This window comes from Peromyscus eremicus, chromosome 23, assembly GCF_949786415.1.
Source record: "Peromyscus eremicus chromosome 23, PerEre_H2_v1, whole genome shotgun sequence".
Classification (NCBI taxonomy): Eukaryota; Metazoa; Chordata; class Mammalia; order Rodentia; family Cricetidae; genus Peromyscus; species Peromyscus eremicus.
Genome location: NC_081438.1, coordinates 24,828,504 through 24,853,816, shown reverse-complemented (window position 1 = coordinate 24,853,816; position 25,313 = coordinate 24,828,504). Strand labels below are relative to the sequence as shown.

General features: G+C 49.4%; 1 protein-coding gene across 1 annotated transcript in view; it reads left to right on the top strand.

Moving 5' to 3' along the window:
- Hip1 (huntingtin interacting protein 1) overlaps positions 1–25,313 on the top strand; it is a 125,443-nt gene that overhangs the window by 77,253 nt on the left and 22,877 nt on the right. Inside the window, exons 2-12 of the mRNA XM_059249246.1 lie at positions 3,180–3,243; positions 6,080–6,222; positions 7,524–7,580; positions 10,280–10,360; positions 12,479–12,555; positions 13,272–13,333; positions 15,010–15,150; positions 19,731–19,788; positions 23,504–23,579; positions 23,662–23,802; positions 24,777–24,874. Coding sequence (XP_059105229.1) covers positions 3,180–3,243; positions 6,080–6,222; positions 7,524–7,580; positions 10,280–10,360; positions 12,479–12,555; positions 13,272–13,333; positions 15,010–15,150; positions 19,731–19,788; positions 23,504–23,579; positions 23,662–23,802; positions 24,777–24,874 — 998 coding nt within the window. The remainder of the gene's footprint in view (positions 1–3,179; positions 3,244–6,079; positions 6,223–7,523; positions 7,581–10,279; positions 10,361–12,478; positions 12,556–13,271; positions 13,334–15,009; positions 15,151–19,730; positions 19,789–23,503; positions 23,580–23,661; positions 23,803–24,776; positions 24,875–25,313) is intronic.

Sequence of the window (25,313 nt, the reverse complement as noted above, 5' to 3'; positions counted from 1 at the left end):
CTAGGGAGCTGAGGATGGCTCTGAAGATCGAGAGATTCTCCCTTCTCTGTTTCCAAAGTGTTAGGATTATAGATTCGGCACCGTGTACCACTTCCTCTCCTACTTCTGAAAGGGACATTTTCATAGGTTGGGGTGGAGCTCATTGAGTAGCGCACTTGCCTGGCGCGCTTCAAGTCTGGGGTCCCAACACCATTCAGAATCAGTGCGGGAGACACTCAGGAGGTGGAGTGCGGGAGGATCAGAAGTTCAGGGTCATTCTTGGTTATATACCAAGTTTGAGGTAGGCTAGTCCAGGATGCATTTATGGATGTTTGAGTGTTTCCATAATGAAAGGGATAATTTAGAAAAACAAAACTTAAAAAAAAAAATAAAAATTTTTATGTGTATGGATGTTTTGTCTACCTGTATGTCCGTGCATTGTGTGTGCTCTTGGTACCCACAGAGACAGAAAAGGCCATCAGATCCCTTGGAACCAGAGTTACAGATGGTTGTAAGACAACTTGTTGGCGCTGGGAATTGAACTTGGGTCCTCTGTAAGAACAAGTGCTCTTAACCACTAAGCCAACTCTCTAGCTCCAAACAAAATATTTTGACTTTGTATTCTCACTCCTTGAAAACATTGGCTGGATGGTGGTGGTGCACACCTTTAATCCCAGCATTTGAGAGGAAGAGGCAGGCAGATCTCTGAGGTTGAGGCCAGCCTGGTCTACAGAACTAGTTCCAAGACAGCCAGGAGTACACAGAGAAACCCTGTCTCAAAGAACCCTAATTAATTAATTAAAAGCACCAGTTGACATGAATATGTGGAGCTGGACCTGGTGGTACATGCCTGTAATGCCATCTACTATAAGAAGCTGAGGCAGGGGTAGAGTGGGGGCAGGTCTTAGATTAATAGTCATCTGGGGCATAGAGTTTATTCAAAGCCTGCCAACTTAGTAAGACTTTGCCTCAAAAATCTAAAAGCAAAACAGGGAGGGCTGGGGATATAGCTCAGTGGTAGACTACCCGCCTAACATGCGCAAGGCCCTCGTTCAACCCCAGGTACCAAGGGACATGAAAAAGGAAGAAGGAGTTTTACATTCTGCTTGGAGAATGTCAAAATATTTTCCAGTGAGAAAACCAAGTATAGAGAAAAGGGCATGTGGAAACCCTATGTTGGGGACGGAGAGGTGGTTCAGTGGTTAAGAGCACTGGCTGCTCTGCCAGAGGACCCTGGTTCAATTCTCAGCACCCACATAGTAACACACAACCGTCTGTAACTCCAGTTCAAGGGATCTGATGCCCCCTTGTGGCCTCTTCAGGCAGTGCACACACAGGTGCACAGACATACATGTGGGGAAAATACCCATACACATTAAAAAAATTCTTAAATAAAAAAATATAAAATAACGGCAGACTTAAATGTGTGTGCATGTGTGTTTGTATGTGCAGATGTACTCAGAGTCCAGCAGAGGGCATCAGATCCCCTGGAGCTGGAGTTAGAGGAGGTTGTGAGCTCCCTGATGTGGGTTCTGGGAACTGAGCTTGGGTCTTCTGCAAAAGCAGCAGGTGCTCCTAACTGCTAAGCCATCTCTCCAGGTCCCCCCCACCCCCCAGTAATTTTTTTTTCAGTCTTTTGAGACAGGGTTTCTGTATAACTCTAGCTGTCCTGGAACTCACTCTGTAGACCAGGCTGGCTTCAAAGTCACAGAGATCCGCCTGCTTCTGCCTCCGGAGTGCTGGGATTAAAGGTGTGCACCACCACTGCCTGGCCTGAGTAATATTTTTTTAAAGGGAAAAATCCCAACAACCAGGAGGCTGAGGCAGGAGAATAAAAAGTTTTAGGCAGCTTAGTGAAACTCTGCCTCAAAATAAATAGACAGATAAATAGAGTCAGCACCTGGTTCTGAGACTGGGGGCGGGGTGGGGGGAGTTGCGCCCAGCCTGTGCTTGATCCCTGGCTCACACATGGTGAAAGGAAAGAGTCAACTCACCCAGGTTGTTCTCAGACCTCTGTGTGTGTGTGTGTGTGTGTGTGTGTGTGTGTGTGTGTGTGTGTACACCTCAGCAGGCAGGCATCCCCACATACACACACACACACACACACACACACACACACAGTGCACTAAATAAATAAATACAGAGGCTACGGTGGTGGCTCAGGGGTTAAGAGCGCATACCGTTGTTGCAGAATATCGGAATTCAGTTCCCAGTGCCTACATCAGGCGGCTCACAACCCTAGCTCCAATGCCCCTGGCCTCTTCCAGCACCTACACTCATGTATGTGCACAGTCAGATACATACATACATACATACATACATACACATAATTTTAAAAAATAATAAACCTTTTAAAAAAGTCAACAACACAATAGCCTACCAGATAAATGATACCATTTAACAATTGTGCACATTATTCACGTGTCTATGGGCTGTGTTAAAATTAGCATGAGAGTCATGAATTTGAAAGCAACAGGAAAGGAATAATTTCGTGTTTTTCCGTGTAATTAAGGCAGGAAAGGGGATTTGCCCTCCAGTTGGAAAATGGCCAAGGGTGGATGGAGGGCCAAGGAAAGCTCATGGAAGTTTTGTTTTGTTTATTATTTTGGGGGAAAGTACTTGCCACAGCTCTTGTGTGGAGGTCAGAGAACACTTTTGTGGATTGGGATCCCCTCGTCCATCCTCATGGGGGTCCTGGGAACGGCACTCCGACTGTACCCGCTAAGCCCCCTCGCCAGCCCTCGGTGGGAAGGTTTAGAAGTGGCCGAGGGGTGGCTGACTGGTCTCAGCTCCCGACATCAGCATCTCTTCCTCTTGTACTCTGAGGGATAATGTTTCCCTGGGGATGAAAAAGCCTTCCTTTGTGTGGCCCCTTAATTACCATGCTGTTGTGCCAAGCCGGCGCGTAGCAGGCGGGTGCAGCAGCTGGGTACAGCCAATGCCAGGCAGCAAAGCCTGCTCCCTTGGGACAGCCTGGGACAGCTGGTCTGGGAGCGCTGCCCACCGCTGACCCCTCCCTCCTCCCAAGCTGGGTACCGGCAGAGGATCTAGAGGGCCCTGGATGGTCTCGGGGCGGTCAGAAACCCCAAGGGTCATGGGGTGAGAGGGGAGAAGAAGGAGTGGGAAGTCGGGAGGGTCTCAGCCACTCTCAGAGGCTTATTTATTCCATCCCCTTCCCCTCCCCCATCTTGTTTTTGCAGACCGTCAGCGTCAATAAGGCCATTAATACGCAGGAAGTGGCTGTGAAGGAAAAACATGCCAGGAATATCCTTTTGGATGCGATCCTTGGGAGGCCAACCCTGGAAGGGGGTCAAATAGTGGGAACTGGGGTCAGGAGGAGGCTTCTTGCTTGGCCACAGGAAGAGTAACCCTTGCCAGGGACAGGAGCCTGCAGATGGAAGCTACTTCCGGTAGAACTGTGGACCCAGAGAGCACTAGTCTCAGAAACTCCAGCCTGGTGAGGTCCAAGGAGGCCATCCAGCCAGGCCTTTCTATTTAGTTAGTTAGTTATATTAAGTTTTCAACCCAGGACAAATGGCTAATTGAGGTGTCCATTAGCATACCAAAGCTGACCTGGCTGCCAGGTTTTCCCAGCATCCTTCAGTCCCTACCTGTTACAGGGTCCTGGCTGGCACAGCCCACCCCCTACCCTAAACTCTCCAGCCCTGAGGCTGGGCTGCCCTTCCCCCAGAGGCTCTTGTCTGTATAACCTGACCATTCTGGTTGTCGGGCCTTTCAGCTCATCTATTCTTCACCCTCCTGGCCTCTTGGTTTGGTAGTCCCCTCTCCCCTCCCCCTCTCCTCACATGGCTCAGTCTGGTCATGTTCACTCTGGACTCCCAGACGTCCCTGCCTCTGGCTGTGCTCTCCCATGTATCTACAGTAAACTTTCTCCTCCATCACACCTAGGAGCTCTCATGTCCTTCCCTTTTTATTTATTTATTTCATTCATGGGAGTTGGTTAGACTTATTTTGAGACAGGGTCTCATGTAGCCCAAGCTGGCCTCAAATTCACTGTCTAGCTGAGGGTAACCTTGAACTGCTGACTTCCTGAGTCCTGGGATCTCACAGGCCTGTACCGTCATGCTCAGTTTTTATGCAGTGCTGGGGTGAAACCCAGGGCTTCGTGCATACTAGGCAGATTCTTCACCAGCTGAGCTACAGTTAAAATTTTTATTTGCTTGTTTATTTTATTTATTATGTGTGTAGGTGTTTTGCACCACAAGCTTGCAGTATACACAGTGGCCAGAAGAGGGCGTTGGATTCCTGGAACTGGAGTTACAGACAGTTGTGAGCTGTTGTGTGGGTGCTGGGAATTGAACCAGAGTCCTAGAGGAGCGGCTGGTGCTCTTGACCACTGAGCCGTCTTTCCTGTGTCTACTTGTTTTTTGATGGTTTTGATGGTGGCGGTTTTGAGACAGGGCTTCATTATGTCCTACAAATTGGCCTCAAACTTGGGATTCTCCTGCCTCAAGATCCCGCTGGGATTATAGGTGTGTGCCACCAGGCCCAGCTCCTACCCCTCACTTTAATAACGTGTAAGAAAGCTGCCTGAGCTGGCTCAGCAGGCCAAAGCTGGTCAAGACTGGCATCCCGAGTCTGGTTCTCAGAATCCACAGTGGGCGAAGGAAGCCTGTCTTCAAGGTTGTCCTTCAGTATCCTCACATGTACATCCTCACATGTACATCCTCACATGTACATCCTCACATGTACATCCTCACATGTAATGTACATCCTCACATGTACATCCTCACATGTACATCCTCACATGTACTGTGGCACACTACACTCACGCTCACACAGGCGTGGCAGACACGTGAACAAGGACCACAAGCAAACAAAAGTGAAAGAAGAAACCACGTGTTAGGACCGTGGCAACGGGCTGGAGAGATGGCTCAGCAGTTAAGAGCACTGGCTGTTCTTCCAAAGGACCCGGGTTCAATTCCCAGCACCCACATGGCAGCTCACAACTATCTTTAACTCCAGTTCCAGGGGATCCGACACCCTCACACAGACATACATGCAGGCAAAACATTGATGTAGATGAAATACAAATAAATTATTTTTAAAAAGATGGTGGCAATGGTCCCAAGAGTCCTACCTACATCTGGCTGACCCAGAGAGCATCTAAGACTACCCCTGGCCCCGAGCCACATGTGCAGATGACGAAGGGACTTCCCCTCTGAACACACTTCCATTTCTAGGGACCATGGTGACACATGCGTGTAACCTCGGCCACTGGGAGGATGAAGCAAGGTGATTGCCAGGAGTTGGAGGCTAGCCTGGGCTACAGAATGAGACTCTATCTCATTAATACAAACAAAGGGCACGGGGGCTGGGAGTGTGGCCCAGCTGGGAGAGTGCTTACCTGACATGCACCAAGCCCTCAGTCCCAGCCAGCAGCGTCACATGAAACAGGTGTGGTCCTGCACACCTGTAACCCCAGAAGTCTGGAGGTGGAGATAGGAGGATCAGAAGTTCAAGGCCATCCTCTATTAACATACTACTTCCAGGACAACCTGAGCTACTTAAATGTTGACCCAGTCTCAGAAAGACAGGGGAGGGGCCAGTAAGATGGCTCAGCAGTTGTAAAGGAGCTTGCCATCAAGCCTGAGGACCTGAGTTCAATCCTCGAGACCCCGTGTGGAACTGACTTCAACAAGCTGCCCCTTCTACATATGTACCTGGGTATATGAGTTCCCACACATGTATACGTGCACACACACATAATAATAATACATACATGTAATTTTTAAAAAGACAGTTCCGGATGGGCAGTGGTGGCACACGCCTCCCAGCACCTGGGAGGCAGAGCCAGGCGGATCTCTGAGTTCGAGGCCAGCTTGGTCTACAGAGTGAGATCCAGGACAGGCACCAAAACTACAGAGAGAAACCCTGTTTGGGGGGGAGGGGGGACAAAAAAGACAGTTCCTTTTGAGAGGAAACTGTTATAAAGTAGAGAACAAGGCATTCCAATACCCCCAGCCTCCAAACCGCCAGGGCAAGCATGTGGAATTGTGGGGTCCCAGCAGTGAGCAGGGACCCACCCTCCTTGCCAGCACCACCCACCAGGCCCTTGCTTTTCCCTGACTCCCTTCACCGTGCATCCTGGGCACCCACCATGAGAAAGGCGCGCAGACGTTTTGGTCTGTGGTCAACCGATTGCCTCTGTCCAGCAACGCCATGCTGTGCTGGAAGTTCTGCCACGTCTTCCACAAGCTCCTCCGAGACGGACATCCAAACGTGAGTCCCTGGGGCGGCCGACGGCGCATGCTCGGAACGTGAACCCGATTTCCGTTCCTGCTGCCGGCGACAGACACCAGTGAGCAGAGCCGGGAATTGAAGCTTTAAAGACAACATTTTTATTTATATGTGTGTGTCTACGTGAGTGTATGCCACGTGTCCAGGTGCCTGAGGAGGCTGAAAGAGGGTGTCAGATCTCCTGGAGCTGGAATTACAGTATGTTGTGAGCCGCCCAGTGTGGGTGCTGGGAAACGATCTGGGGTTCTCTCTGCAAGAGCTGAAAACACCCTTAACTGCCAAGCCATCTCTCCAGCTCTAGAAATTGATTTTTTTTTTTTTTAAATATGCATTGTTGTGAGGGTGTCAGATCCCCTGGAACTGGAGTTACGGACAGTTGTGAGCTACCATGTGGGTGCTGGGAATTGAACCCAGGTCCTCTGGAAGAACAGCCAGTGCTCTTCACCATTGAGCCATCTCTCCACCTCCCAGGAATTGAATCTTTAAAGCTATTTTATTCAGAGAGCCAGCAATGGGAGAAGACTGTGTCCTAGCTCATCTTAAGTCGGCAAATTATATAGGGAGAAGGGGGTGGAGACAAAGGCTGTCAGTCTTCTCAGGGTTCAGCCTTGCCCCTTTGGGCAGGTGATCAGCCATATTTCTGATCAAAACATCCCACTTCGGATGTTTGTGCCTCTCACGGTATCATTCCTTGCATTCTTCTCGTTCTGCGGATGTCTAGGCTCAAATGTTTATCGAAATACTTAGGTTAGTGTCTGCTGGTATCAACCTGTCCTGGAGACAGTTGGGCCAGAGGCGGTGGTACACTCCAACCGTGTCTGTGCAGAGGCCGGGAACATCGTGTATACGCTGACTGCTTCCCGCGGTATGCAGCACAAGTGTCGTTATAATACAGAATATGGAAGTGCCCCGTTCATCTCTCCTGTCCCCTGTCAAAAGCGACTGTCAGGCCAGCAAGATAATCCTAGGAGCCCACGGTGGGAGGAGAGACTGATTTCTGAAAGTTGTCCGCTGCTCTCCACATGTATGCTGTGGCCCCTGCACCCATACACACACACACACACACACACACACACACACGCACGCACGCACGCACGCACATGCACACACACACACACGCACTGTGAAAAAAGAGGCTGCTGGCTACTGCCATACCACTTGTCTTGATTTCCCATAGGAGGTGCGTACATCCCTTCTGATGGGTCTCTTCCCCACCCCAGGCCCAGGTAGACTGTTCTCTGGCCACCCATGTCTCCTCTCATGGTTCTTCTCTTCTTTTCTAGGTGCTCAAAGACTCTCTGAGATACAAAAATGAATTAAGCGACATGAGCAGGATGTGGGTGAGTGTGGAGATACACCCGAGACCCCTTACTCCTCACAGGAACTGGCCATTCTACTTGTGACCTTTGTGGTCACAATACATTGCACTTGTAATTCTTTGTTTGGGGGCTGGAGGGATGGCTCAGCAGTTAAGAACAATAGCTGCTCTTCCAGAGGACCAGAGTTCAATTCCCAGCAACCACATGGTGGCTCACAACCATCTATAACTCCAGAGATCCAATGACCTGTTCGACCTCCTCTGCCTTCCATGCATGTAGCACACAGACCTGTTTGCACACAAAGCACCTATACACATAGTAATAAAAGGTTAAAAAAAATCTATTATTTGTTTGAGGTCTCTGTACATAGCCCAGGCTAGCCTAGAACTTGTAATCCTTCTTCTTTAGCCTCCTGAGTACTGGGATTATAGGCATGCAGTGAGAACATGGGGGGTGGAGGTGGGGCGCAGGAGGGGGGAAGGTGGGAGTATATGCATTTGTGTGTGAATACACACACATACACACACACACACACACACACACACACACACACACACACACAGTCAGCCACAGGTGGTGTTCCTCAGGAGCCATCCACCTTGTTGGTTTTTGGTTTTTTATTTTTTAAAGCAGGATCTCTCTACCTAGTCTTGGCTGTCCTAGAACTCACCACATAGACCAGGCTGGCCTTGAATTCCCTGAGATCCTCTCAGCTCTGCCTCTCAAGGGCTGGGATTAAAGGCTAATGCCATCACACTACACCAAGCCGTCCGCCTCGTGTTTTTTGAGACAGGAGCTCAATGAACCTGTGGCTCATCTGTTAGGTTAAGCTGGTTGTCTGGTGAGCCCTGGGGATCCTCCTGCCTCTGCTCCCCAGCACTGGGGTTGCAAACATGCACTCTGAGTGTGGAAGATGCAGCCCGGGCCCCCAGGATTGCTCAACAATTACTTAACAACTGAGCCATCTCCCCAGACCTTTTTTAAAATTCTTTTTATCTCATCCCTTGCTTTCCTATGGATTCATTGGGTCTCACTTTGTAACCCAGGCCAGCCTTCAATTCCAGATCCTACTGCCTCAGCCTGGGCTTGCAAATGTACAGGGCCACACCTGACTTCCTTTACAATAGCTATTTTAAAAATGTTTTATTTAGCCAGGCAGTGGTGGTGCACACCTTTAATCCCAGTTCTCGGAAGGCAGAACCAGGCGGATCTCAGTGAGTTCAAGGCCAGCCTGGTCTACAAAGTGGGTTCTAGGACAGCCAGGACCGTTACACAGAGAAACCTTGTCTTGAAACACCAAAAAACAAACAAACAAAATTTATTTGTCCTGTGTGCGCGGGGTGCTGATGTAGGCCTTACGAGGGTGTCACATTCACTGTAGCTAGAGTTACAGGCAGTTGTGAGCTAGGAACTGAACTCAGGTCCTCTCCGAGAGCAGCACCCACTCCTGACTGCCAAGCCGTCGCTCCAGCCCCCCTTTACAAGATCTTACGCCTTGCAGATAGTGGAGCTATATTAACGAGACCCATACCGTGTATCGCTTTTTATAATCTCATCATCTATCCTTAGAGATCTGTTTGACCATCTGGCATTTCTGGTGAATCTTAGCTATTCTTCACATTTTCCTTTTGTGCTATTTTTTTTTTCCCTTCTCCTTGGGAGCTACTCAGTTTTCCTGGGAACACAATTCTTTGAAGTCAGTAATAAAGACAGGTCCCTGGGAGAGAACCTGTGTTTGCCTCCGTAGAGATCTGCTCTCAATTAAGCTCTCAGCTGGAGGTTTATGAATTCTGGGAAGGTCCCCTGGGGAGTGTCGGCTGGGTGTCCTTCCCAGCGCTGATTTTTACTTCTTTTCATCACAGGCCTGGGTGGAGGAAATCCAAATTGAATATCCTCAAGGATTTCTTCCATATGGGAGTGCTGGGAGTGAACACACTTTAAGTGTTTGTTTATTTTTTTAGAGAGAGAGAGTGAGAGTGTGTGTGTGCGTGTGTGTGTGTGTGTGTGTGCGTGTGTGTGTGTGTGTGTGTGTGTGTGTGTGTGTGTGTGTGTGTGTAGGGGAGGGGTACATGCATACCACCAAGCATGGCTGGAGGAATTGGGGTTCTCCTCTACTGTGTGGGATCCTGAGGTCGTCAGGCTTGGTGGCAAACTTCTTTCCCTTTCGAGCTATCTTTCTGCCCTCCCTTTTAAAATTATATTTAAAGCCGGGCGGTGGTGGCGCACGCCTTTAATCCCAGCACTCGGGAGGCAGAGCCAGGCGGATCTCTGTGAGTTCGAGGCCAGCCTGGGCTACCAAGTGAGTTCCAGGAAAGGCGCAAAGCTACACAGAGAAACCCTGTCTCGAAAAACCAAAAAAAAATAAAAAAATAAAAAATAAATAAAATTATATTTATTTGGGTTGGGGATTTAGCTCAGTGGTAGAGCGCTTGCTAGGCCCTGGGTTCGGTCCTCAGCTCCGAAAAGAAAAAAAAAATTATATTTATTTTATGTGTTGGGATGGGTGTGGGCACATGAGTGACATACCACTCATACAGACGACACCTGGCCTGTGGTAGTCAGTCCTCCCCTTCCATGGTGTGGGTCCCGGGGATTGACTCAGGTTGTTGAGCCTGGCAGTGAGAGCTCTCACCCACTGAGCAACCAGCCAGCCCAAGGAAAAGATTTCAGAGAGAGCCCTACCTCAGTACTGATACAGCTTCCTCTCTTCTTCCCCGAAGGGCCATCTGAGTGAGGGGTATGGACAGCTGTGCAGCATCTACCTCAAACTGCTGAGAACGAGGATGGAGTACCACACCAAAGTGAGCATCTTCCATTCTCCATGGCTCCCGCTCCCTCACCCCATCCCTCCTCCAAGCCCTCCCAACCCCAGTCCTCCCTCTAGACCCTCCTTGGTCTTTATTAGCACAGTCTGGGACCTCAAGAAGTGGGGGTGCTATAGTCCAACTCTGTAAGGGGAAATCAACTGATTGAACAATGTGGTCAAGGACCCCAGGGTAACCTTTTGACCCCTGTTCATGGGGTCATTCTGTTCTGCATTTCACAAAGAGGATAACAACAATCATCCAGTGGGTGGTGTTTCCTGAGGAAAATGGCAAACATTTACTTGTGTATATGTTTTAAGATTTATTTATATTTTATATGTGTGGTCTCCATATACATTATGTGCATCATGTGCATGCAGTGCCCAAGGAGGCCAGAAGAGGGCAGCAGATCCTCTGGACATAGCATTATAAACAGTTGTGAGCTTCCGTGGGGGTGCTGTTACCTGCTGAGTGACCAATCCAGTACCATCTTGTCTTCTTGTTTTGAATTATATTTTTATTTATTTCAGGGGAACGGTGTCAGAGGACAGCTTAGAAGAGTCAGTTCTTTCAGGGCTGGAAAGACAGCTCAGAGGTTAAGAGCACAGGCTATTTTTTTGAGGGGAATAGGGTCCAATTCCCAGCACCCCCATGGCAGCTCACAGCCATCTGTCACAGCAGTTCTAGGGGATCCAGTGGCCTTTTCTACACTCTGTGGGCACCAAGCGTACACATGGTGTACATGCATACATGCAGGCAAAACACTCATACACATAAAATAAAAATAAATCTTAAATCATTTGGAAGATAAAAATAATTAATAAATAAAATGTACTCTTTAAAGTTTTAGGGGGGGAAAATTAGTTCTTTTCTACCATGTAGCCCCAGGTATCAAATTCAGGTCAAAACAAGCCAAAAATCTATAAATAAAGAACACTTTTGGGGTGATAAAGCAAGAATAAATGGAGTCTCACCTTGTTCTAGCTCCATGTAAAGTATTTGCTCTGGAATTTAGAGGCTCTTTTGTTTTGTTTTGTTTTGTTTTTTGAGGCAGGGTTTCTCTGTGTAGTTTTTGGTGTCTGTCCTGGAACTCGCTTTGTAGACCAGGCTGGCCTCGAACTCACAGAGTTCCACCTGGCTCTGCCTCCCAAGTGCTGGGATTAAAGGCTCGGGCCACCACCGCCCGGCAATTTAGAGACTCTTGATGCAATGACCTCCTATCTTTCTGTGGTCTGTTTCCATGTCCTATGGTTTCTTGGCTACTCCGGCAGCTGAGGCAGGAGGATCACTTGAGTCCAGGAGGAGATGTAGCTAAATGGGCAGAGAGTGCTTACCTAGCATGCTCCAAGCCTTGGTTTTGATCCCCAGTGCTGCATAAACCTAGTAGGGTGTACACACGTCTAATCCCAGCATTCAGGAGGCGGAGGCAGGAGGATCAGAAGTTCGAAGTTGGCCTTAGCTACATAGTGAGTTTCAGGTCAACCTGGGCTACATGAGACCCTGCCTAAAAAAAAAAAAAAAAAAAACAAATACTTGAGATCAGGCCCTATCTCTTCTGTACTCCCATGGGCTCACAGTAGCAGCTTTGGTACATTGCCAAGGCTGAGGAGATTGAGTGGGACTCAGAGAGGACCGGTGATAAGTGAGTGTCTGCTGCCCTGGGATTCCAGATGTTCCACTGAGGAACATGCTCACATGCTGGGTCTCATTGCCCCTTGGGAGGACATGCTTAGAATGTTCCAGAACTCATGTTGCAAGAGAGGGACCTTCAGCTCCGATGGTGGGTGTTGTTTGTTGGGAGCCTCATTAAGGGGTCCTGCCTCCCTCAAAAGGGTGTGGTTGACATAGGACCTGCTATAGTGCTTAATATTAGCAGCTTGTGTCCACACTGGTCTCACTGGGCTGTATGGGGGCTTTTCCCCCTGACCCCCGAGGTACCAGGATTGAGCCCGTGTCTTTGTGCTTGTGGGGGAACTACTCTCTCTCTAAGCTGTGTCCTCAAACAAGCACTCCATCCCTTGAGTAACATCGTCAGCCGAAAGCTCCACCCACCTGGCTTCATCCTCAGCCTTCCTGTGCTTCATTCTGTCTTCCTTCACCCAAATTCCCTTCCAGAATCCCAGGTTCCCTGGCAATCTTCAGATGAGTGACCGGCAGCTGGATGAAGCTGGAGAGAGTGATGTTAACAACTTGTAAGTGGCTATCCCGCTCCAGACCCAGTAGAGAAGTAAGCTTTTGTGATTTCAGTTCTTGCTTCTGGCAACAGTGAGAGGCCCTGATGGTGGGAGACAGAGGCTGGGATGAGGAGTAAGTCCCCTGGGTGACTTGGCCCCAGGGTCACTTGTCCATTTGGAATCCTACCCAGATGTATTTCACTGTGGCTTCTCTGTCTTAGTCTCCACTTCCCAACCCCAAACCAAGTCTTGTCATCTTTCTTTTTCCCAGTGGAATCGTGAGAGGTTTAGTCTTTAAATAACTTTCATAATAGATGCTTGGAAGGAAGCTGAGGTGTATGCCTATGCATGAAAGAATGCACCTGTGCTCACACGGGAATCCTCAGGGTGGGGAAGCAGGACAGAGCATGGGGGTGGTGTGAATACCTGGCTTCGGTGGCTGGGGGTGTGGCTCAGCATTAGAGCACTTGCCTAGACTCTCCTAGTGAGGGGGCTGGGGTATGACCCAGTGGTAGAGCACTTGCCTAAAATGCCCCAGTGAGGAGCTGGGGGCGTGGCTCCTTAATGGTAGAGCATCTGCCTTGAATCCCCCAATGAGGTGCTGGGGACATGGCTTAGCAGCATCATGCTTGCTTAGCGTGTACAAGGCCATAGATTTCAACCCCAGCATTGGGTTGGGGCGTTGAGGGAGAGTCAGGGCTATAGACTCTGATTTCTGTTTCTTCTTGTGTCAGTTTTCAGCTCACAGTGGAGATGTTTGATTACCTGGAGTGTGAACTGAACCTCTTCCAGACTGGTGAGTCCCTTCCATCTACGCTGATCGGGGCTGTCCTGGGACTCAGTCTCCTGATTCCCAGCCTGATCCGTGTGGTCCAGCTGGCCCAGCCCTGTGGTTTGTCCGTCTTCTTTTGTTTTGTTGACAAAGTCTCTATGACACGGGTTGGCCTCGAACTCACAGCAGTCCTCCCTCAACCATCAGAGCGTTGGGATTACAGGTTTGCACAGTCACATCCGGCTGGCCGAGCCCTTGCTTAGCAGAGGGGATTGAAGCGGAGTTGTCGCATCAGCCTTTGCTCTCTCCTCGCACAGTTTTGAAGTCATTTCATATCAGATAGGGAGACCGGTCGCTCCGCCCGTCCGAAGGGCTCTCCCTCCCTCCTGGCCACCAAGCTCCCAGAGGCTCATTTGCCCTTTCTGACATCCACTGAATGGTGGCCACCGTTCCAGCCAGTCCTGTCTGTAATTGGAGCTGCGCTGCCACGCAGGCAAGGAGCCTGAGGAAGCCAGTTGACACTGATGGCTGCCTTGCATGACAGTTGCTTTTAATTTGTGTCAAGGGTGGTTCAATTTGGGTGGTTCTCTTCTTTTTTGGGGGGGGACCTTTTCGAGACAGGGTGACTTTGTGTTGTTTTGGTGCCTGTCCTGGATCTCGCTTACAGACCAGGCTGGCCTCGAACGCACAGAGATCCCCCTGGCCCTGCCTCCAAAGTGCTGGGATTAAAGGCATGTGCCACCACTGCCTGAAAAAATCAAACTCCTTTTGGTTTTTCGAGACAGGGTTTCTCTGTGTAACTGGCTGTCCTGGATCTCACTCTGTAGACCAGGCTGGCCTCGAACTCACAGAGATCCCCCTGGCCCCACCTCCCGAGTGCTGGGATTAAAGGTGTGCGCCACCACCACTTGGCTGGTGATTCTCTTTCTCTGTGTGTGTGTGTGTGTGTGTGTATGTGTGTGTGACTCTCTCTGCCTCTCTCTCATCCACCAGACAAACACACTTACAGGGTCTGTGCAGACCAGGGAGGTGCAATACATGGGGACTCTGTGCCTACCCATGGGCAGGTTCACACATGTGGGGACATCAGGGAAGTCTTGTGTTGCATGTTACATAGAGTCTCTAGGGACAGTGGGCGGGGTGAGTGATGGCCTATAGACAGGCGTCCAATAGCTGGGTGTAGAATTAAATAATGTGGGTAGGTGCCTGGAATAAGAAATTTAAGGAAAAGCTGTAGCACAGTTGGTAGATAGGGTGCTTGCCTAGCATGCATGAAGTCCTGGCTTCAAATCCCCGGCACTATATAAACCATGCATGGTGGTGCACACTTCTCCCAGCATTCAGGAGGTGGATAGAGGCAGGAAGAACAGAAATTCAAGATCACTCTTGGCTGCATATTGAGTTCAGGATCATAGCATTTGCCTAGAATCCCCCAGTGAGGAATTAGGGGTATGGATCAGTGGTAGGGTGCTTGCCTAAAATTCCCCAGAGGAATTAGGGCCATGGCTCAAGAGTAGAGCCCTGGGCTAAAATCCTCCAGTGAAGGGCTGGGGTGTGGCTCAGTGGTAGAGCACCTGCCTAGAATCCCCCAGTGAGGGGCTGGGGAAGAATAAGTCTTGGTCGTATGTCAGACCCCTGATTCTACTCCACTGCAAAGATCTCTGCCTCACTGTGGCCTCTCTCCCCATCTTCGTCCACAGTGTTCAACTCCTTGGACATGTCCCGCTCCGTGTCCGTGACCACAGCTGGGCAGTGCCGCCTCGCCCCGTTGATCCAGGTCATCCTGGACTGCAGTCACCTCTATGACTACACCGTCAAGCTGCTCTTCAAGCTCCACTCCTGTGAGTATGACAGCCGCGACCATCTCATGCGAGCTTCAGGCTGGGAGCGGGGTCACAGCCTCGGCAAGTTCAAGTTCCCAGAGGCTTGCCGGCAGCTCAGTCAGTACCCTCGGCCTTTAGCTCTGGTCCAAAGGGCCTGGGACTCCTGGTCGTCTGAGAATGGAAGGGAGTAACCCAAGCTTTAGACTGCCCGAGTCTAGCTCCTGACCTCCAGACCTTTGTCTTTGGAGGGTTCTTTCCTTCTGCCTCCGCCTCTACCATGTCACCATTCATCAGAAGTATCTTGTGTTCTTAGGTCTACGTAAAGGACAGCTGACCTACCTGACCCACCCCTACATGACCTCCAAAGCAACCCAATCCCCTGTAACAGATGGAATTTTATGGAGAAATAGAAAACAGAAAACAGCTGCAGGGCTGATGTAGCTTAGCGGTAGGACAGTTGCTGAGACTTCCCAGCGGAGGGTATGGTTTGTAGCATTTGCCTAGAATCCCCCAGTGAGGGGCTGGGGGTGTGGCTTGGTTGTCGAGAGCTTACCTAGCATGCATAATGCCCTGAGTTCCATCCCTTCAATGCAGAAAAATTAAATGTCGCTGGACCTGGTGGCACATGCCTACTGTCCCAGCAGTTTGGAGGCAAAGGCAGAAGGATCTCTGCCAGTTCAAGGCCAGCCTGAGCTACATACTAAGTTCCAGGCAAGCCTTGCTTACATAGTGAGACACTTTCTTAAATAAAGCAATAAACAAATCACAGCTGATCCAAGGCAGAGGGGGGGTTTATTTTGCCAAGCAGCAGATCCCTGCTGCACCCTTTAGGAAAAAAAAAAAAAAAAGCATAATTTGAGAGCTGCTGGTTTGCAGAAGTTCTTATCCTTGGTGCCCTGGTTTAAAATGTGTGGTGCCAGTTTAAAACGACTGGCGGGGAGTTAGGGGCAAGCTGGCAGGGGCTGGTTGCCTGGGTAGGCTATGGGGATTGGGAGGGTTGGTCGAGCTGGTAAGATGGCTCAGGGGAAAGGTACTTACCACCAAGCATGATGACCTGAGTTCTAGTTCCAGAACCCACATGATGAAAGGAACCTGCTGCCCAAGTTGACCTTTGACCTTCTCCCTTGTATATGTGTGCATACACACACACACACAATCAGTCAATTTTTTTTTTTTTTTTTTTTTGGTTATTCGAAACAGGGTTTCTCTGTGTAATTTTTGCTGCCTGTCCTTGATCTCACTCTGTAGACCAGGCTGGCCTTGAACTCACAGAGATCCGCCTGCCTCTGCCTCCTGAGTGCTGGGATTAAAGGCGTGCACCACTGCCACCCCATTTTTTTTTAAAGCCGGCTATTACTGGGACAGCTTGGTATAGTTTAGACTCTCCATCTTTAAATGCAGATTTCCCAGATAAAGCTACTATAAATCCTCACTGGGAAATTTTAGGCAAGTGCTCTACCATTGAGCCATGCTCCCAGCCTCTCATTGTCACATGCCAGGCTGGCCACCCTGAAGAATGCCCACAGCATGGTGGGAAACATAATAACTTGTAGACCTGAATGGGGGATACTGTTCAGGTTTCATAGCCCAGAAAGGACAAGGGTATGTTTTAGATGTGTAGAACATGGCTGACCGTGGGGGTGCGTGCATGCCTGGAATCCCAGAACATTGGAGGTTCTCGAAGATGATGGGAAATTGATTGTCAACCAGGGCTACATGCTGAATCCAAGGTCCACCCAGTTGACTTAGTAAATCCCTATCTCAAGGGAAGAAAAATATTAAATTTAAAAAAGTATGTATACACGTACACGCCCATATGTAACAAGGGACACTTTATAACTGTTGACTAACAAGTAATGACTTGTTTTATTTCATTTATTTATGTGTTTGTTTGGCGTATGTGTGTGTGCACTCATACACACTTGTAGAAGTCAGAGGACAATTTGCAGGAGTCACTTCTCTCATATGGGTCCCAGGGACAAAACTCAGCTCATCAGGTTTGGCAGCAAGTGCCTCTACCTGGAACTGTCTCCCTCAACCAAACCTGGTTATTTGAGACTAGACAAGAGAAGCAGTGTCACTGTGATTAATCTGGGGTTGTTTCCCTCGAGGGTGACTGCAATTTGCTGTTCCGGGATTAGAAAGGCTGGGTGCCATGGGGTGTGCCTCCAGGAAGCAGAGAGGGTGGACCAAATCCCAAGAGAAGGAGAGGCTGTTGCTTAGAAACATCATCAATTACAGGTGGAGAGTGTCGCTCTGTTGGCAGAGAGGGCTTGCCTAGCATGTGTGAAACCCTGCACTCCCTCTCCGGCACTGCATAAGCGGAGCGTATGGCCCATACCTGAAATCTCAGCATTAGGGAGGTGGAGGCAGGAGACTTAGGTTTGTAGACCACATGAAACTTTGTCAAAAAATAAATAGCTATAGATAGGGGCTGGAGAGATGGCTCAGCAGTTAAGAGAGCTGGCTGCTCTTCCAGAGGGCATGAGTTTGAATCTCAGCGCCCACATGGTGGCTCACAGCATCTGTAACTCCACTTCCAGGAGCTCCAGCATCTTCTCTGGCCTCCTAAGGGTACTGCACTCACATGTATACAGATATACATGCGGGTCAAACACTCATATGCACAAAAAATAAATATTTTTTAAATAGTTAAATAAAAATAAACAAGTATAGGTGAACTTACTTTTATTTATATATTTCTTTTGTTTATTTGAATTTTAGATGTACCAGGTTGGCCTTGAACTCACAATGTAGCCCAGGATAACTGAGTTTCTAACCCACCTACCTCTGCCCCTCTCCTAGATAGTGGGATTGCAGGCATGAGCCACCAAGCCCAACCCTCTGTTGTTAATGTATTAGCACGAAGTTTGTCAATTAGTGAAATATTGATACTTTTTTGTGTGTGCTGTAAAGGAACACAGGGTCTTGTGTGTACTAGGCGAGTGTTTTACTGCTGAGCCACAACCCCAGCCCTCACTGGGGGATTCTAGGCAGGTGCTCTGCCACTGACCCACACCCCAGCCCCTCACTGGGGGATTCTAGGCAGGTGCTCTGCCACTGAGCCACACCCCAGCCCCTCACTGGGGGATTCTAGGCAGGAGCTCTACCCCTGAGCCACGCCCCCAGCACTTTGTAACATACTTGCAGCTAAAGTCAGTACTTCACTCAGATGTCCACCATTCTTACCCAGTTTCCTTTTCTAAGCTTCCACTCAGGATCCTGTAACACTTAGTCATTGTTTCTTCTCAGGCTCCCAACAGCTGTGACAGCTTGTCACACTTCCTCTGTTTTTGATGACCTTGACAGGTTTGAGTGATGATCAGATTTGTTTTTTTTTTTTAAGTGAAATCTTCCTCAATTTGGCTGTTGCTTCTGTGTTTTTCTCCAAGTAGAACGGAGAGCAAGGGTTTTGGAGTAGAAATTAAGTGCTATTTCCGTCCTCTGTCTAATTTTATCTTTTTTGGTTTGTTTTTTGAAACAAGGTCTCTATGTCGCCCTGGCTGACCTTCAGCTCGCCATCTGCCTGGCTCACATTCAGCACTTTCAATAATCATAATTTATACATGAACTTTGTGATTCTATCACTCATTCAAAACAGTTAAAAACAAGGCTTGTTGGCACACATTTGTAATCAGAAGCAGGACGATCGTCACAAGTTCAAGGCCAGCCTGGGCTATGTAGTATGTTCCAGGACAGGCAGGGCTACAGTGTGAAACCCTGTTTCAAATAAACAAAGAAAAAGCCCAGCACAGTGGCATGGTTTGTTGTTGCGGGTACAAGAGAGTCTGAGGCTGGAGGATGGCTTGAGTCTAGGAGTTCAAGGCCAGCCTGGGTCACATAGCTAGACTCTGTGTCAGGAAGAGAAAAGGGGAGAGAGGAGGAGGGAAGGAGACTGAGGGGGTGGGGGGAGTTAAAATAAAAGCTGCTGCTGTGGGGCTTTCCACGAAGTGTAAGGAAAGAACCAATTCCCCAGTGTGTGACCTCCACACACACACTGTCTTTGCCACAAGTGCACCCACCTGCAAAGATAAAATGTAATTTTAAAAACTGGTCCTAAATAAAATCAAGCCAGGTGTTGACCGTTACCTGTAATCCCAGCACACAGGAGGATGAAGCAAGAGGTTCATGAGTTCAAGGCCAGCCTGAGCTATATGGCAAGACCTGCTCTCCAAATAAAATAAAATGAAAACTGAGTCTTGGTTCATAGCTGAAATATGTAGCCTCTCGTGGTCCCAGATCTGAAGGGACCTCAGAGAAGCAGCTCCTTAGGGGGTTGGCCCTGAGGGGCCACAGAGTTAACCACGCATCCCGAGAACGAACCCCGCTCTCGTTTGCCTTCATCAGCCCTACAGTTTGATGGAAGCCGCTCCTTCCCAGGGATGCAGGCTCCACCCCACCCGGTCCAGAACAGTGAGGTGCAGGAATACAGAGGCTGAGCATCCTGCTGTTCCTGGGGGGTTCCCTTCCTTACCAAACCTCAGGGCTTCTTAGCCAGGAGTGCCAGAGTGGGTCGGCCGGCCCCTCCCTGAGCCCTGATGGGGCTTGCCTGATCCCTGGTCTCCATGTATTCACACGCTCCTTGCAATTTCCTCCAGGTCTTCCGGCTGACACCCTGCAGGGCCACCGAGACCGCTTCATGGAGCAGTTCACAAAGTAAGTGACTCTGGAGAAGGGAGAGAAGTCCGATCGAAACATACACCATAGCGGGGTAGGGTAAAGTGCCTGCTGCATAAGCATAATGAACCGAGTTCGGATCCCCAGCACTCAGGTAAAAAAGCCAGGCAGGGCAGAGCGCATCCCGCGCGCATGCGCAGGAGTCCCTGGAGCGTGTATGAAGATGAGGGAACAGTTTTTACAGGAGTCAGTTCTCTCCCTCCACCAGGTGAGACTCGAGGATTGAATTCAGGTCTCAGACGTAGTGGCATTACCCACTAAGCCACCTCGCCAGCCCTGCTGTTCCTTCTCCTCTGGGCTGAATGAAACCCCCATCCTGTATGTAGACCACGTTTGTCGATGGACACCTAAGCCGCTTCCGGGTTTTGGCTGTTGTGAAAGGGGCCACAGTGAACATGGGTGTGCGGGTATCTCTGTGGTGTGCTGGGTTCGACGCCTTCAGGTCTATACCACGCCATGTTACAGACAGACCGTACGGTGTTTCTAGTCTTTGAAGGAGCGTCATACTGGGTTCCATTGTGGCTGTACCTTTTCACCCACCCACAGTGTGTTAGGACTCTTCTCTCCCCACGTCCTCAACCCATGTTTATTTTCTTTTCCTTTTTTTTTTCTCATGTGTGTTTTCTTGATGATAGCTGTTTTCATACTTCAGAGAGAAAAACTGTCCATGTGGTTTTAATTTGCATTTTCTTGGTAGCTAAGGATGTTGAGCTATATATATGTGTACATATATGTGTGTATCTGTATACATTGGTGTCTTAGTTTCATGTCTGCCGTGATAAAAATACCCTGTCATAAAGCAACCTAAGGATAAAAGGGTTTATTTGATGTGGAGCTCCAGGTTACAGTCTTTTACTTCAAGGAAGTTGAGGCAGGGACTTGAACTTGCAGCATCAGCCACATCACATCCACGAGCAGAGATAGAATGAATGAGTGCATGCACACTTGCTGCTCAGCTTCCTTTCTTATACAATCCAAGGCCCCAAACCAGGGAATGGTGCTGCCCACGGTGGTTCAGGCCATCCCACATCAATGAAGGCGATCAAGACCATCCCCCACAGGCCCCCTTGATTTAGACAGTCCCTTGGTGGGACTTTTCCCAAATGGTTCTAGATTGCATCAAGTTGATCATTCAAACCAACCATCGTACTCCTTGTTTTGTGGATCGCTCATTTGTGAGGCGGCCATCTTGACATAGTGTGTTTTCCTTCTTAACTTCTTCGTTCTTGACCATGGCTTCTAAATCTCTAGCTGGCGCTTCACTTACTGGTTCCCCTCCAGAGCAGTCAAAGGACAAACACAGGGTTGAACTAACCCCCTGGTTTCATTCCACTAGGGAAGCCTGGTACACATCCTATGATGAATGACTTACTAAATCCTACGAGACAGGCCCTGGGGCTGGTTTCCTGGAATGTGAAATTCCAGTAGCTTGCGAAAGCACTAATGTCCATTACTGTTGGCGCCAACCCAGAGGGACAGGGACGTGTGGTCGGCTCGTTGTATTTCCTTCCATTTTGTTTCGTAGCTTAGGGAAACATCCCCTGTGAGGAGCTGCTTCGTTTTCTCTCCTGCACAGAGGTGAATGTTCTTGGAGGCCTCGCTGCCCTGGAGTTCAGGGATGCAGCAATGTCACAGGGACGCTTTAGTGTTGGGGTCTGATAGGCTGTGTGGAGACCCTGGGGAGGGGTTGGTTGATGGAGCTGAGTAAGCAGAAGTTCCATGCTGCAAGCAGAGGGCTGCTGGGGCCTCAGCTCCTCCTTTTGGTCGGCTTTCTTGGGCTTCGGTGTTTTTACTCAGGTTAGAGGCGTGACAAGGAGGGAAATGCTTTCTTGGTGTTCGGTTCAGATGCACAAGGTTTGTGTAACGTGCGTGAAGCCGTGGGTTCCAACTCCTAAGCACTGCGGAGTAGATTGGAGGAATGGAGTAGAATGAGCTGGGACAGGTAGGGTAGAGAAAAAATAGAAGAGAAGAAAGAAGAATGGAAGGTAAAGTAGACTAGAGAACCATAGAATAGAAAAGAATGGAATAGCCGGGTGGTGGTGGCGCACGCCTTTAATCCCAGCAGAGCCAGGCGGATCTCTGTGAGTTCAAGGCCAGCCTGGGCTACAGAGTGAGTTCCAGGAAAGGCGCAAAGCTACACAGGGAAACCCTGTCTCGGAACACAAAACAAAACAAAACAAAACAAATAAACAAACAAAAAGAATGGAATAAATAAAATAGAATAGAACAGAATAATAGAATGGTACTTTTCCAGTAGCTGTAACAAAATACATAAAAAAAAAGCAGCCTAGGGGAACTGGAGGGTACAGTCCAGCATGGCGTGGAAGTGACGGTGGAGAAGATCACTTCCCCTTCATGTCCCTCCAAGCCCGCTATTCCTAGGAAGGGAAATCTGCCGACAGCAGCGTGCCGTCCACAGCCCGAGGAAATGAGTTTGGGGGTCTGGGCAGTTTTCTGGTGTTGTCAGAGTTGTGAGAAAATGCGTGAGAAACGCGACTTAAGGAAGGAACGGCTGGCTTCCTGTGGCTCACAGTCTGAGGGCGAGGTCCATGGTGATGGGGACGGCCAGGCGGGGCGGCAGGAGCTTGGGGCAGCTGGTCAGTCACATTGCCTCCGAGGTCAGGAAGCTGCCCCCAGCTTCCGTTTCTCTCCCTACACACGTGTTTACTTATTTATTTATATTTTTTAAGGGTTATTTATTTATTTATTTATTTTGAATACAGTGTTCTGCCTGTATGTATACCTGCAGGCCAGAAGAGGGCGCCAGATCTCATTACAGGTGGTTGAGAGCCACCATGTGGTTGCTGGGAATTGAACTCAGGACCTTTGGAAGAACAGCCAGTGCTCTTAACCACTGAGCCATCTCTCCAGCCCACGTTTATTTATTTTGTAGGGCTGTGCCACAGTGTGTAGACCAGAGGACAACTGGAGGGAACAGGTTCTGTCCCTGCACTCTGTGGGCCCTAGAGGCTGACCTTAGGTCATCCGGTTTGGCAGCAAATGCCGTTACTCACTGAGCCTTCTGGACGGGCCCGTGTTCTCCTGATTCAGCCCCGAGGGGGGGGGGTGATCCCCAAATTCACAGGGGAAGGAGGTTCTTCCCACCCCAGTTAAACCTCTATGGAAACACCCTCACAGACAACACCGGAAGTGTGTCCCCGTGGTGATTCTAGGTCCCGTCAAGTAGTCATCAAGATTGGCCATCTCTGAGACTGTCCAGTCTTCAACGGGATCTGCTGCATTGATTATTCTTTTCTCATCACTGGTGACTGAGAACTTCACTGTAAAAGACCTCAGTCTGTAATACCATTTTTGAAATTTTATTTTCCTATATTTTTATGTGTGTGTGTTTGAGAGAGAACAGGGAGGGGAGAGTGTCATGGTAGTGTGAATGTAGAGATCAGAGGGCAACTTTATGGAGTCGGTTCTCTCTTTCCACCTTTATGTGGGTCCCAGGAATCAAACTCAAGTCACGACTTGCTTCTTTAGATGGTAAAGTGCCTTTACCCACTGAGCCATCTCCCCAGCCCTATAGTATCATAATCGAATCCTGGCATCATGGAGGGCAACCCACCAAGAGCTTGTGCCTTTAAAATGGACAGACGGTGGGAATGCTGGGAAAGTGTGTTCCTTGTGTTCCCGGGACTGGTGACCAACCACGTCCAGCACCCCTGAGATGCTTGTGTACTTCCAGGTTGAAAGATCTGTTCCAGCGCTCCAGCAACCTCCAGTACTTCAAGCGGCTCATTCAGATCCCCCAGTTGCCTGAGGTGAGTGCACCCATGAGGGGCTCGGCATGGCCCCGCGGCCTGTCAGGTAAGCATCCTTTAAAGGTGTGTCTTGCTTCTCCAGAATCCACCCAACTTCCTGCGCGCCTCAGCCCTGTCAGAGCACATCAGTCCTGTGGTAGTGATCCCGGCCGAGGTGTCTTCTCCAGATAGTGAGCCTGTCCTGGAGAAGGATGACCTCATGGACATGGATGCCTCCCAGCAGGTACAGGAGCCTTGGGAGAGGAACTTGGCCCTTCCAGTTGCCCCTAGAAGAGACAAAAGGATAGGAGAGGCTCCTAGCTTGGGTGTATCTGCTCAGACAAGGCCTGCTCGGCTTTAATATTTGGACATGGTATCTCACTATGTTGCCCATGCTGGTTTCAAATTCCTGGGCTCAAAATCCTCCTGCCTCTGCCTCTAAGATGGGTACAACTACACAGGTATGCCAGAGTGCCTTGTTGGGTTCCTCTCTCTCATAAGAAAGTGGGAGATTAGGCTGAGCCCTCTGCCCTCGGCTCCCGGAGTGATCTTAGATAGGTCTCAGCCAAACCAAGAAAACAGAATCGTGAAGCCAAGCATGGTGGTCCACGCCTCTGGTCACGGTTACCTGGGGGGTGGAAGCAGGAAAAGAGGAGATCAAGGTCAGCTTCAGCCACACAGCACATCATGAGACCCTGTCCCCAAAATACGGAGGGCTCGAGAGCTGGTTCAGCCATTAAGAGTGCTTGTTGCTTTTGAAGAGGACCCGGGTTTGATTCCCAGTACTCACAAGGTGGCTCAAAACCATCTTTTAACTCGAGTCCTAGAGGAGCCCACACTGTCTTCTGACCTCTGTGAGCGCCAGGCATGCACACAGTACACAGACATACATGCAGGCTAAAAAGTTTTGTTTAAGCACAAAGAAAGACAGACAGACAGACAGACAGACAGGAAGGAAGGAGCCAGGCATGGTAGCACACAGTTTAATGCCAGTACTCAGGAGGCAGAAGCAGAGAGATATTTCTAAGAGTTTGGGGCCAGCCTGATCTGTATAGTAAGTTCCAGGCCAGCCAGAGCTACATTGTGTGCCCCTGTCTAAAAAATGAAATAGTAGATTTTGCATGATAGCCCATTCCCCGCGCGTGCACGCACACTCGAACAATTTTCTAGGTCTCTGACCTGTTCTTTGCCCTTCCCCTGCCCTGCCAATCACTGCAGAATTTGTTTGACAACAAGTTCGATGACATCTTCGGCAGCTCGTCCAGCAGTGACCCCTTCAATTTCAACAATCAAAACGGCGTGAGCAAGGATGAGAAGTGAGTCCATGCTGGGTGGAAGGAAGCCCATGGTCTAGAACTGAAGTTAAGCCCGGGTCTGCCTTGCAACCAAGAGGAAGGAATTCTGTGTGGGGGGGTATGGGTGTGGGTGTGTCTTGGTGTGTATATGTGTATGTGTGTTTATAGTGTGTGAGTGTGTATATGAGTGTATGTGTGTGTGTTTGTGTATGTCTGGGGTGGTAGATATATATACACATGTGTGTGCTAGTGCACTTGCCTATGCGTGCCTGTGTGGTGGCTAGAGGCCAATGTTGGGTGTCTCCCCTTTTGCTCACCACCATTTTGTGTGTGTGTGTGTGTGTGTGTGTGTGTGTGTGTGTGTGTGTGAATAGCCATGGAGGCCAGAAATAGGTATTGGATCTCCTGGAGCTGTAATTACAGGCAGGTCTGAGTCGCCCCCCGCAGGTCCTGGGAACTG